The 13,221-nt window shown below is 63.6% G+C and overlaps 1 protein-coding gene across 2 annotated transcripts in view; it reads left to right on the forward strand.

Moving 5' to 3' along the window:
- MLLT1 (MLLT1 super elongation complex subunit) overlaps positions 1 to 12,911 on the forward strand; it is a 61,100-nt gene extending 48,189 nt beyond the window's left edge. For both annotated transcript variants that reach the window (XM_069479648.1, XM_069479658.1), the window contains 7 exons: positions 2,459 to 3,010; positions 6,570 to 6,657; positions 8,627 to 8,735; positions 10,985 to 11,084; positions 11,368 to 11,439; positions 11,701 to 11,772; positions 11,931 to 12,911. In XM_069479648.1, coding sequence (XP_069335749.1) covers positions 2,459 to 3,010; positions 6,570 to 6,657; positions 8,627 to 8,735; positions 10,985 to 11,084; positions 11,368 to 11,439; positions 11,701 to 11,772; positions 11,931 to 12,059 — 1,122 coding nt within the window. In that variant the 3' untranslated portion in view covers positions 12,060 to 12,911. The remainder of the gene's footprint in view (positions 1 to 2,458; positions 3,011 to 6,569; positions 6,658 to 8,626; positions 8,736 to 10,984; positions 11,085 to 11,367; positions 11,440 to 11,700; positions 11,773 to 11,930) is intronic.
- The last annotated feature ends 310 nt before the right edge of the window (positions 12,912 to 13,221 follow it).

The following is a 13,221-nucleotide window of genomic DNA, read 5'->3' on the forward strand; positions in this document are numbered from 1 at the left end:
TCTCATAGTCACGGCGTTGGAGCCATCAGCCTTGCTGTGTGAGCCCGTGAGCCGCCTCTTCCCTGGCCGAGACCTTCCTTTGGGCGCCACCTTTTGCCTGGACAGTCGCAGAGAGGCCTAAGCCCAGCTTACTGAGGCCTGGAGGGAGGGGACGGGATGGGCCTTTTGGGGCTTTGCTGATCGGAATCCCTCGGGCTGGGGACTGCTGGTGAGTCTGGCTGCTGCAGCTGTAGGTAACTTGGTCCCTGGCGTCTGTCCCCACCTCACTGCCCCCACCCAGGGGTGGCATCGTGGCCTCCTGGGAGGAGTGTGTTCCTCTGACCGCCTTGCCTAGGCTCGTGCTGTGAGGACAGTTGCTCCCTTCAGTTCCCTGCCCCCGGCACGCCCAGACCTGCATATGTGCAGCTGCTGTGACACCCATGTCACCCTGTTTGATGTCAGGCACTTGGCCTGGTTGCTCTTTCTTTAAATCTCTGTTCTTAACCATTTAGGGGTCATGGACAACTTTAATAAGAACATAACTTTGACGGATCGTCACCCCTGGGAACGTGCACATTGTGCTCAGAATTCAGCACATAATTTCAAAGAGCCCATGGCCTTGGGGGCCTGTGCATGCCCCTGGGAAGGCTCCTGGCTGGGCAGGCCCTGGTGGCAGTGGCGGCTTGGCTGACCCCCCGGCCAGGAGCCCGTGGTGGGGACTGCATCAGAGGCCGGTGGTGTGCTCTGTGCATTTGCTCTCGTTCCACCCTTGGTGGCTGTGACATCAGCCGAGCTCCTTCGACACAGACAGGCATGTGTCCACTGTGAGAAGGGGCCAGGAGGCATATGGCACCCCCTGCTTCATGCCTCCCTCCTCCGGGGAGCAGCCTGCTGGGGAGTGGAGCCGCATTCCCCACGCCATCCCCAAGGGGGACACAGCCCTTGAGAGTGCTGCCAGGGCCAGGCCGGCCACGGGAGCTTGTGGTGTGAGCAGCCCTGCCCACTGCCCAGGGAGTAAGAGCCAGGCCAGGCAGGGGTAAGGGGGTGGTAGAGGCCCTACAGCCACTGGGGCTGTCCCTAAGCCTTTAAGTTTTGTGGATTTGTAACAAGAAGACGCAAACCGAGTCGACCAGACATGTGGCGGCTGCTTTGTCTGCCCCTGTGGTTCTTTGCTGGAAGTAGTCTGTCCCTGACCACTCAGGTGGCTTTGGGAGCAGGTAGCAGAGGCCCCCTGATCAGCCTGCCCCTCCTGCACATCTGGGGCTGAGCTGATGATGAAGTGTGGCCGCCTGCATCCTCCCTGGTGCTCTCACTGGTCCCTGGGAGCCCCTGCCCAGGGCTGTGTGGGCCGCCCTCGGGGTCTGGCTGCTGCTGGTTTCCCTGCCGGGGAGGCCAGGCGAGCATTTACCCAGAGAGCTTCTGGGGCCCCCTGTGCACCTGGCCAGCCGCTGTTCCACAGTCCTGGATGTGTGTGGTGACACAGGGTGTCGGTAGGGAAGACATGGCCCCGGCTGTGGGGAGCACTGGTGGGGTATGGAGGGGAAGGACAAGATGGACACGTACGAATAGCAAAGCTCAGGCTGGCGTGTGGGCTATGCTACTGTCAGTCGCCATTGCTGGATGCAGCCCCCTCGGTTGAGCACTCATTGCCAGGCCTGCGCCATCACTGGGGAGGTAGGTGCTCCTGCCCTCGTTCAGAGGAGACGCCTGACTGGGGTCCTGCGATGTCATCCCCTGGGCCTGTGTTCCAGCTGCTCTCTGTCTTTGTCCCACTTCTGTCCCCAGTGGGAAGCCCTAGAGTCCAGGCTCCACCCTAAACCCTCCTGAGACAGAGACCAGGAGTATCCTTCCTGCTTTAGGATGGCTAGCCAGGGAATTTCCATTCCGAGAGGTCTACGAGCTATTTCTGTGCAGTGCCTGGGAACCCAGTAGGCACTCAATAAATGCTGACTGCATGACTCCAGTGAGCAGCTCTCCCCAAGGATGGCGGAGCTGGCTGCGCAGCGGGAGTGTGGAGACGTGGGGAGAAGGGCCAGGCCAGAGTGACGGAGCGGGGGCAGCTAGCCTGTGTGCTGGGGCAAGAGGAGGCTGCAGCGAGGGGCGGGCCTGCCGCCAGGGCCCCCTGGCCCAGCGGGCAGCTGCGAGCATTGGCAGGAGCAGGGCGATTGTGGCTGGCCGTGCTCTGTCTGACTCACGTGTGCTCTTCTTGAACCCCTTAGGGAATGTCAGTTCAATTCAGAGGGGACTCTTAGTCTGCAGTCGCCTGGGACCTGCTGACACTTCCTAGTAGTTTAAAGGGACAGCTCCATTTAAAACACTCACCTGCTGCCTTATTTTTTCGCTTTATGGAAGAGTTTCTCTAGCTGAGGCTGAACCAGGTGGATTATACTTTGTAGGGGTCAGGGGTGGCAGAGCAGAGTGGCCCTGAGATGCCGTGTGACCGTGTCTCTCCCCTTGCCCCCCACCCTTGGCCTTGCAGGACGCCAACAAGGAGAGCAGCAAGGCCTCCAAGCCACACAAGGTGACCAAGGAGCACCGTGAGCGGCCCCGCAAGGACTCAGAGAGCAAGAGCTCCTCCAAGGAGCTGGAGCGCGAGCAGGCCAAGGGCTCCAAGGACGCCGCGCGGAAGCTGGGCGAGGGCCGCCTGCCCAAGGAGGAGAAGGCACCGCCACCCAAGGCTGCCTTCAAGGAGCCCAAGATGGCCCTGAAGGAGACGAAGCTGGAGAGCATGTCCCCCAAGGGGGGGCCACCGCCCCCACCCCCGCCCAAGGCTTCCAGCAAGCGGCCGGCCACCTCGGACTCGCCAAAGCCTAGCGCGAAGAAGCAGAAGAAGAGCAGCTCCAAGGGGTCCCGGAGCGCCCCGGGCACCTCGCCCCGCACCTCCTCATCCTTCTCAGACAAGAAGCCGGCCAAGGACAAGAGCGGCACTCGTGGGGAGAAGGGGAAGGCCGAGAGCGAGCCCAGGGAGGCCAGGAAGCCCCTGGAGGTGGAGGAGTCCAACTCGGAGGACGAGGCCTCCTTCAAGTCGGAGGTGAGAGTGGGGGCGGGGGGCAGGGAAAGGGGGCGTTGGCTGGCGGGCATGTGGCGGGAGGGGCATCCCACTTGCTCTCTGTAGCTCTGGGTGAGCCTCTGTGCCTTGTCGCGCCTCAGTTTCCCCTCTGCCAGGGTGGTGGAGCCTGCCCTGGGAGAGCTCCTCTGTTGACGGGCCTGGTGAAGCACAGCCTTCAGGTGTGCAGGGTCTGAGCTGCCTCCTCATGCAGCCCCCTGCACGGGCAGGGTCTCGGTGGCCGCCATGGGGTGAGCGTGTCTCACAGTTGTGCCTTGCCCGGCCACGGCAGCGTCAGCCTGGCAGGAGTCCCTCCCTCTGCTGACTGGGCATCGGCAACTCATCCTGCCCTCTGTCTGGAGGTTTCCTGATGGCACCTGAGCTGTGCCCAGCTCCTCCTGCCCAGGAGGCTGGTGGGGTCGGGCAGCATCGGCCCTTCTCTCCCTCCCTTGGCTGCCACACACATGTTGGGCACTGGTTTTCTAAGCACGGGGCCAGGAGCCCTCTCAGAGGGCAGCCTGTCAGCACGAGAGCTCTGGGCTTGTCCTGCAGTAGCCTGTCCAGAGACGACTTGAGCCACAAGAGCCAGTGGCTAGAGTCGGCCTTGGAGCCAGCCTTTGTGTGGGCCTCAGATGGTGGTGGTGTCTTCCAGCGCTACGTCTGGCATCTGGTGCTCAGTGCATGTGCGAATGAATGCATGAGTGAATGAGTGAATGTGAGGGATCAAGCCCCTCGCCTTTACTGCCAGCCCCAGCCCCTGCCCCCGACAGCCTTGTGTGGCTTCCATGTCCTTAGTTGCTCTCCAGTGGATGCTTTACTTCCCAGGCTGCTGTTGGGGCTCTGCTGGGACTTTGAAAGTGGTTCCCAGAGACGAAGCCAGAGGGAGTTTATATTGTCAGCGCTGATTTGTGGGCACCTTGTTGGAGGTGACAGCACTGGCTGGGGGGTGACCGGCTCACGGACATCCACAGCGCTGGTGAGGCTGAGTGTCCAGTGCTTCTCATGCCGGGGCTGCCTGAAGACACGGTGTCACCTGCCCGTGACCCTGAGGCCTGGTGCTGCCTCCCAGAAATCCCAGGCCTCATGGGCCCTCCCAGCTGCTCGAGGTTCTGTGGGTCCCTCGGTGGCGCCTGAGTCTGCTCTGTCCTCCATGTGTGCAGCAGCCACAGCTCTGGGCAGGTGCTGGGGGACATCCTGTCCCACGACCAGGCATCTCCAGGCGTGGCGTCTCTGGGGCACCACGGGCCCTGCCCTGTGGACTGGCCCCGGCAGTGTTGCTGCTCTATGCTGGGACACCTGTGTTCCTTGGGGAACTTCCTACTACCTCGGGGCCGCCACTCCAGGTGGGGGCTGGATGTGTGGTGTCTGTGCTCGGGGCTGGAGGTGCTGGGGGACATTTGGGGGTTTCCTCTTGGCCAAAGAGGCCCATCCCACCCGCTGAGGGACTTCTGAGAGGTCTCTGACATTTCCTAGCCCATGGGGCCCTGGCGACTGGCTGGGCCAATCCCTCCCTGGAGGGGGTGCGAGGCTGCGCCACTGGGGAGCTGTGGCCGCCACACACAATCAGAGTCACCTCCTCCCCGCCATGCTGTGACTGGCCCAGCCCCCCACTTCCTCCAGCTGTGGCTTTGGAGTCTCCTTGTCCCTTGGGCTTCCTGAGCCAGTCAGTACTATGCACGCACGGGCCCGTCATGGGCCCTGGGCGCTCTGTGTGGCCTGAGCACCCGTGTGTGCTCTGGTAGCTCTTCTGGCCACACCACCTCCAGGCCCTTGGCTGAGACTATTTCTGGATTCTTCTTCTCCCTTCCTCTTGGGTTTGTGTGGAAGGAAAAGGGCACATGCAGCTGAGAATCTCGTCTGGGGCCCTCCCCACATCCTGTCCCTGCTGACCCTGGGTGGTGGGAGTGAGAGCGTGCACGGGGTAGGGGGTCTAGGACCCTCCCCCAGCCCACCTCCCCACACGAGTGCCCCCTCCCCAAGTTTCCAGCGGGCGGAGGGAGGACTATGCAGGCAGCTGGCAGCTCCTTTCTAGATGGGGAAACCGAGGCTTAACACGGGACCACGTTGCCCCGAGTAGTGAGGCCAGTTGGTGAGGAGGCTGGGGTTGCTTAGGACAGGGCCCCTGAGGCAGTCACCTTGTACCTTATTCTGCCCCTCCCCTAGAACAAGCGCTCCGGTGTGCATGTGTGTGGGCCTGGCCATCTCGGCATGTGTTGGGGAGTCAGGCGGGTCTGTGTGGCATCTCCCCGAGTGGTGGGAACCCTGCATGGGATTTGCCAGGGAGGGTTCCCCAGGGAACTCCATTTGCCAGTGGGGGTGCTGGTAGGAAGGGACTGGCATGGGCGGGGTCAGGTGCAGTAAAGCCTGGAGAAGACCCCTCCCACGCTCCAGCCACCTGCTGAGCCCTCTGTGTCTGCTCCTGAAGTGTAGGGCTGCCTGTGCCCAGATGCCGTGGGGAGGGGCTCCTTTCCCAGGGTCTTCCCTCAGGCCCACTGGCTCCCTCCTCTGGCCCCTCGCTCCTCCTAATGAGGGCGCTCAAGCCACTGAGTTCCCCCAGATGGGTCCCCTGAGGAGAGGGGGCTGCGCATCCCCCAGCCCGCGGCCAGACCTGCTGGGTCTGAGACAGCCTTCCTGGGGCCTGGGAGGCTCTGAGCCAGGGCAGCTGCAGACTCAGAAGAGTCTTCCCTTCTAGAGCCCGTCGGGTCCCTGGGCCCGCCGAGTCCCCTGGCGCACACACCTGTGGGGCAGCTCCATTCTGGCCCAGCCTCAGCACTCAGTGACTGATTCCTGTCCACCGGGGAGATGCAGCCCCAGGCCTCCTGTGCACAAACACGCATGCATGCACGTGTGTGCACCTGTGTCCTTGTTATGATTGTTTTGGCCTTTACTGCCCCCTGGTGGCTGAGCCCAGATGGATGGCTGCAGGAGGAGGGACAGGCCAGGCTGGTCCACGGCATCTGTCACAGAGTATGCACACGCTCATCAGCACCTCGGGCAGCCAGGGGTGGTTGCAGCACCTGGGCAGGGAGATGGAGCCGTCTGTCATCCCTGAGCCCCAGGACAGCATCTGGGTCTGAAAGAGAGGCTTTCACACCCAGTTCTCCTGTTCCAGACCTTTCTGGGATACCTCCCTGGATGGGAGCAGGACCCATACACCTTTGAGACCTCAGACCTTGCCCCAGTCTCTCTCCTTGAGAGCTGTGTAGTCCCCTGTGCTCCTGCCCAGGCAGGTGGGAAAGCTCAGAGATACTCTGAGCTGTCTCCTGGCGCTACTGGAAACCTAGAAGTCCCTCAATGAGGAAGTCTGGTGGTGTCCTGGGGCTGGGGAGGTGGGTTGCGGGCTGCGCGTGGCCCTGGGTGCGGGCTTCCTGCAGGTTCTCAGGAGTGGCACGAGTAGGTGCCTTCAGGACCCTGGGGGTGTCTTGGGACAGACCGGCTGGGTGTCAGTGCTACCAGAGGACATTTGCAGTGCTGCTTTCTCAGCTGTAAGGTGATGGATCTTCCCTTTCTCCCCTTCCGGCCCCCGCCCCTCCGTGGGGTGAAGTCCGCCCAGTCGAGCCCGTCCAACTCCAGCTCCAGTTCAGACTCCAGCTCAGATTCGGACTTTGAGCCATCTCAGAACCACAGTCAAGGTGTGTAATGAGAGCTGCTGGAGGGGGGGACCCACGGGAGAGCCCCGCTCCACCTGGAGGCCAGCGGGTGGGGATCTGATAGGAGTCGGAGGACTCCCCACCCCCTGCACGTGGTTGACTGGCAGCAGGGCCTGTTCCATGCCGAGTTTTGGCCAGCAGCACACCCCAAGTCTGGAAGCTGCTGCTGCCACCAGAAAGACTTGTTAACAATTTGCTGGCGGCAGTGGAGAGCAGGCCGCAGGCCAAGCTGGGCTCCCCTGGGCTGAATGTGGGTTCCTTAGCATTCTGACATCTGTCCAGGCTGGGCCCCCACAGATCCCTGCCCATAGGCTTTTTAGTGGCTTGATGGGGTCTGTATTTAAAAGCAAAACAGGCCGGCTCGGTGGCTTACGCCTGTAATCCCAGCACTTTAGGAGGCTGAGGCGGGAGGATTGCTTGAGGCTGGGAGTTTCAGACCAGCCTGAGCAATATAGCAAGATCCCATCTGTACAAAAAAATAGAAAAATTAGCTGGGTGTGGTGGTGTGCATCTGTAGTCCCAGCTACTTGGGAGGCTGAGGCAGGAGGATTGCTTGAGCCCAGGAGGCTGCAGTGAGCTGTGATTGCACCATTGCACTCCAGCCTGGGCGACAGTGAGACTCCATCGGGGGAAGATAAATAAATAAATAAAAATAAAAGCAAAACAAGACCAGGTCGCTGGGCCTTCAGTGGGGTCTGGGGCGTGTTGCTCCTCCTGGTGGCCATTGGTGTCCGTCCTTGGGCCCATCCTTGTGCTGATGAGGGGCTGGTGCCCTTCTGATGGGGACCCTGCCAACTGCCAGAGACCCTGGGTTCCAGCCCCTCCTTGCTCCATGGGGTGTCCCCTCCTTTGCCCATCCCACCCCTCCCTAGGGCCCTGGAGATGCTGGGTGACTGTGGGTGGGGCAGAGATGTTCTGCAGGCAGGCTGTCTGCATCTCTGCCCTCTCCCTGCAGGCTGCCTGGGTGGGGTGGGGAGGGTGCTTTCTGGGGAGAAGGCATAAGGCCTGGTTGGCTGTGTCAGCCTGCCCCGAATTGGGAGGGCCCTGGGCGAGCCACCTGGAGCCCACCAGCCCTGGCCCAGACCCCAGCACCCAACGTCAGCCAGTGGCAAGCTTCCCTCCTAGTGGGATGGACTGAGAGTCTCCTCCCCACGAGGCTGCAGTCCTGGGGGGGCGGGGGACAGGCGTGTGGGGGGGTCTGGCCTGGAATTCAGCCGAGCAGTCGCGAGGGGGCTGGGGGATGGGGCCCTGGAGCCGCACTCCCTCCAAGTGCTCTTATCTGCTGGGAAGGGGGGGGGGCGAAAACCTGCGGAAGCAGGATCACGTGACCAAGGTAATTGAGGGCTTTGTGTCCCTCTGTTGCCTTGGTAACAGGAATATAAACCAAGATGCCGTCTGTAGGGGACTGGAACCCTGGGCCTCTGGAGAAAGGGGCGGACGGGGGGCCGGGCGCAGCAGAGGGTACTGCCGAGGGGGTGGGCTGGCCCAAGTCAGGGTGCAGGCTGGGCAGGGGGATCCCGTGGTCCCCGGGCAGAACGTCTGCGGCCCTGGCTCCAGCTCCTGAGCCCTCCCCAGCGAGGGCTGGTTCGTCCTGGGCTCTCGGCAAAGCTGGTGATCTCTGCGCCTGGGAGCAGAAGAGGGGGTCTACCCTGGCTGTGGCAATGGAGGGGCCCCACGGCCCTGCTGCAGGACAGGGGCCCGAGGCCTGCGAGCAGGGTCAGGAAGGTAGGGAGCGGAGGAGATCCAGGTGGTGCTTCAGGAAGGGGGCGGCCATGGGCACGGGGCAGTGCTTGCAGTGGGTGGGCAGGCCCCGGCAGAGCCACCTCCCAGCGGCTGGTGTGTGCACCGGGGTCGTCAGTGTCAGGAACCTTGGTGTGGCCCTGCGGGGGAGGGGCCGCAGGCTCAGCCGAGCCCTCCCTTCTCTACCCCTCCCCCACCCTCCCCACCCCAGGACCCCTGCGCTCCATGGTGGAGGACCTGCAGTCGGAGGAGTCCGACGAGGATGACTCTTCTTCAGGCGAGGAGGCTGCCGTCAAGACAAACCCGGGGAGGGACTCCAGGTGACTGGGCCCAGCGGGGAGCCAGCAGGCACGGGTGGGGGCCCAGGGAGACCCTCTGGGTCTGCTGTGGTGGTGTGGGGCCTGGCACCAGCCATGGAATCAGCAGGCAGGGGGCAGGGCCAGGGCTGGAGGGTCCCATGGGAGGATTAGGGGGGTCCCCAGGCAGCCTCAGGGCAGCCTAGGCATCAGGGTGGGCTGGAGCCGTGTGTTCTGTCCTGGTTACCCAAGTAGGGGACCTCAGGTGCATCCTAACTGGTGGGTGCCAGCAGGTGTGGGCTGCCCGGCAGTGAGGGTTGGGGGGTTATGAGAGAGGAGCCCAGTCATCGTCAGAGAAGGGGGCTGGGAGAGTGAGGCTGTGCCCTGCAGCCCAAGGCAGCCCTGTGTGGAGGGCAGGGGCAGGGAGCAAGCGCTTCTTCTGCTTTCAGGCTAGGGGACCCCCAAGTTTCCTGTGTGTGTTCCACAAGATGAGAACCCACCAGGAACCCTGGCCTGGGGCTTGCAGACGCCTGGTGTGGGGAGCAGCTTTCGCTGCCCACGGGCCTTTCCTCTGCACGGTGCAGGGTGGGCTGGGGCATGTCCTTTGGATACTCTGGCCCCTTGCCATGGTCCCATCGGGGAGGAACCTTGGCCCCAGACATACGGGCGTTGGGAGAGGTCTGGGGGTATCCAGGGCAGTGGCCCAGTGCGCGTACAGCCCTCCTCCCTGCCAGGCCGAGGCCCCCAAGCCTCAGTGGCTCCTCTTCAGTCTGCGCCCAGCAAGGCGCACAGGAGCCTTGGAGGTGTCCATGCTGGTTAAAACGCCTTCCCGAGAGCTGTGGCTGTGATGCCCTGACTAGGCCTCCCTATGGGCAGCGGTCTGCATGCCGGCACACACACAGGGGCTCTTGGCCTTCAGGCCTGAGGCCCCAAAGGAGGGTGGTGACTTCCCTGGGATGGGTGGTGGCTGCTGGCTTCTGCCTCCTTTGGTGATGTTCAGTGCTGATTCTGCTTGCGCCGAGAGCCATGAGCGGGAACAGGCTGATGGTCCCGTTCTTGAGGGGCTCACAGCAGGGCACAGGGGCCTAGGAAAGGAAGCGCCTCTTTAGGTCCTCCAGGGGCAGCTGCAAGGCCCCGGGCAGGGCAGTGGCTGCCATTGCCAGGGAAGGGGCCACGCAGGCTGTGGCGTCGGAGCCAGTACTGGCAGAGGCCCCACTCACCCGCCCTGCTCTGTCCCTGAGAGGCCCTGAGTCTACACCGGCACCCAGCTGCCACCTGTGGGACACAGGGCAGAGGCGGGCAGGAGCAGCGGGCAGGGAGCGTCATCTGGGCAACTAGAGCCAGACCTGGGGCGAGACCTGCAGCTGCCACAATCAGAGTCCTCGAGTCCAGGAGGCAGCCATGCTCCCCGATGCTCATCACGGGAGAGGCATGGGAGAAACAGGCCGGAGCATCATGGCCTCCAGCGCCTTCTGGTACTTTGTTCAGCAGTGAGGCCTGGAATGTGCCCTGTTTTAAATGTGTTGTGGGATGACAGATGTGAGGGCTGCCTCTCGCTGGATCCAGCCTAGAACGTCCCTGACGGAGTGAGGTCCCAGGCGGCCAGCGAGAGAAGCGGCTTCTGAGCAGAGCTTTGCAGGTTCAGGCTGGGGGGTTTCTGGATGTGGAGTGACCAAACGCTTCCCCGTCGGTAGTCGTGGATGTTTGTCCCATGCAGTTCCCCTGGCAGCCTCTCACAGATGAGGAAATCGAGGCAGGGATGCAGGGCCCGCCTCCCAGGAGGTGGGAGGCTGAGAGCCGGGGCTTGTTGCCATCACTGACACCTGTGTTTAGGATCCCCCCACCCCCCAATGGAACCCAGGAGGCCTGCGTTCCCGAGTGCACGGGTGGGCGGGTCGGCTGGCGGGAGGGTTAGAGCAGGGCGGAGGGGAAGGGCGGTTTTCCGCAGGCAGTCTCGGACCACGTTAGAGGAACACACCCAGCCAGCCTCGCTGGGGGCCAGTGGCTTTGCACCTGGCAGGTTCTGGGCCTTTCTGGGCCGGGCTCGAGGCAGCCCCAGAGCCTCTCAGAGCCTCAGTGCTCCTGGGCTGCTTTCTCCTCGGCGGAGGCTTGGCACGTTCCTTTCCTTTCCCTTCCTTCCTTCCTTCCTTCCTTTCCTTTTCATCAGCAGTAGCTGCGCAGAACCAAGGGGGGTTGTCTGGGGGACCCAGCTTGGCACACAGGAGGGGGCTGGGTGGGGTGGCGGGGACCTGACAAGCAGTGTCGGTATTCAGGTTGAGCTTCAGTGACAGCGAGAGTGACAACAGCGCTGACTCCTGCCTGCCCGGCCGTGAGCCCCCACCCCCCCAGAAGCCACCCCCATCCAACAGCAAGGTGAGCCCGGGAGGCCGTGTGTGTGCCCCACCATTGGGGCTGCTCAGGTGGCCTTGTCCCCATCCCAGAGGCTGAGGGTGGTGGGCACGGGGACGCTAGGGTCACGGCCAGGCCCTAGGATGGTCAGGCCCTGACTAACCTGCCCTGTGGGGCCATCCACAGTGTCCCCAGACGGGTTTGGACAGGGCCTTGGTACCGTCCTGGGAGGGCTGGGGGTGGGGGCATCCCTGCAGCAAGGGCCAGACATGGGTCAGCTCAGCAGTCATCTGGGGTTCCCCTGCAGGCGTCAGGCCGGAGGAGCCCCGAGTCCTGCAGCAAGCCCGAGAAGACCCTCAAGAAGGGCGCCTATGACAAGGTGGGGGCACAGCCAGTGGGAGTCCCCCAAGTACCCTGAGTCCCCAAAGCCAGACCGTCCTGGGCGAGGGTGGCTCTCCCTCCTCTGCCCAGCACTGCCGGAGAAGGTGCCTCCAGCCCCGAGCTGACATACACCCTGGTGGCATGGGCCCTCCTGGGGTAGAACTGGCCACCTCTGCCCGGGGTGGTGCAGGGCCTGGGGGTGGACAGCTGGGACAAGCTCCTCCGCGGCCCCTCCCAAGCTCCCCCTCTCCCACTGCAGGCCTACACGGATGAGCTGGTGGAGCTGCACCGCAGGCTGATGGCCCTGCGGGAGCGCAACGTGTTGCAGCAGGTACCGGCCCCTCCCTGAGCACTGGGCGGATGAGTCCTGAGGGTGGGGTGCCCTGGCTGCATCCTCGAGCAGCCCCGCCCTCCTGGGGGCTGGCGGGGCGCCGGTGGACCTGTCCGTGGCGCCCCAGTCCCTGAAGCCACCCTGCCACCGCCTTGCAGATCGTGAACCTGATCGAGGAGACCGGCCACTTCAACGTCACCAACACCACCTTCGACTTCGACCTCTTCTCCCTGGATGAGACCACCGTGCGTAAGCTGCAGAGCTACCTGGAGGCTGTGGCCACATGACCCTGGGCCGGGTGCTGGCCCCCCACCACCGGGGTCCTGGGAGGCTGCGGCTGGGCCCCGCCTGCCCTCCTCTCTGTCAACTCGCCTGCCCGCAGCACTGCCTTAGTGACCGCCCTGTCCTCGGCCCTCACAGCCAGCTGCACTTTCCTCGGCGGCTCCCCACCCGCCTCCCCGGCCCCTGGGGCCGAGGGGGGCTGGGCCGGCACTGCTGCACCCTGCCACACAGAGCCGCCCCCCGGGCTCCCCTCGGAGAGCGGCTGCTGTGGAAGGCAGCTATGGGCCTTGTTCCCCAAAGGGGAAGAGGCGGACGCGGCTGGGGGCCCCTCGCCCAGCCTTGGGACCAGCCCCTGCCCCACAGCGGGCTGTGTGGCACGGTTTCGCTGCCTGGGTCTCTCTCCGCAGCCGGGCCGACTGCTAGGGGCTGTCCCTAGGCTCTCCAAACGGTTCAGAACATGCCCCCCACCCACCTGGACCTCAGAAGGCCCTGCCTGTGCGTCCGAGTGTCGTCCGTGTAGACCGAGCGCAGGCCTCTCCGCCGGCTCCCGCGCTGGGACTCCGTGCTGTATAGTTCTCCTATATTATTTGTGTGTGTGCACCGTCTGTGCAAGAAGCAGCGTTCGGGTGTGCCTGTCGGGGCAGCAGTGCACGTGGGGTGGGTGGGGTGCGTACAGTGGGGCTTGTAGGTTAAGATGTCTCCACGGGTCTTGTGGTCGAGGTGCTTGGAGGAGTCCTCCTTTGCTGTCCCAAGGACGTCATCTCCTTGCCGGGGCTTCCAGGCCGGTGACACTATGTGGGGTTGGCGAGTCCTCAGGGCGCCAGGGAGCCAAGAGCTCCGCTCCAGGTGTCTGCCCAGCATCACCAATCTCCAGGGACGGAGTCAACACCCTGGAGCTCATCCTCCTCCCATAGGACCCTCTTCCTCCCTTTTGTTGAACAAGTCTTCGAACTTTGAAAAAAAAAACGAGCTTTTGCCAAATAAGACGGGATAGTTTGTGGAGTTTTCCGAGGCACATCGGACTCCGAGTCCACCCTTTGAGCATGGGCCTCGGCCGAGCAGGCCAGGTCACTTGGCTGAACTGGCCCCCCAGGCTGCCTTTCTCTCCGTGGCCAGTCGGCCCCCCACCGCCGCGGCCCACGCTGGTGCCGAGCCTGAGACTCACTC

This window comes from Eulemur rufifrons, chromosome 2, assembly GCF_041146395.1.
Source record: "Eulemur rufifrons isolate Redbay chromosome 2, OSU_ERuf_1, whole genome shotgun sequence".
Taxonomy (NCBI): Eukaryota; Metazoa; Chordata; class Mammalia; order Primates; family Lemuridae; genus Eulemur; species Eulemur rufifrons.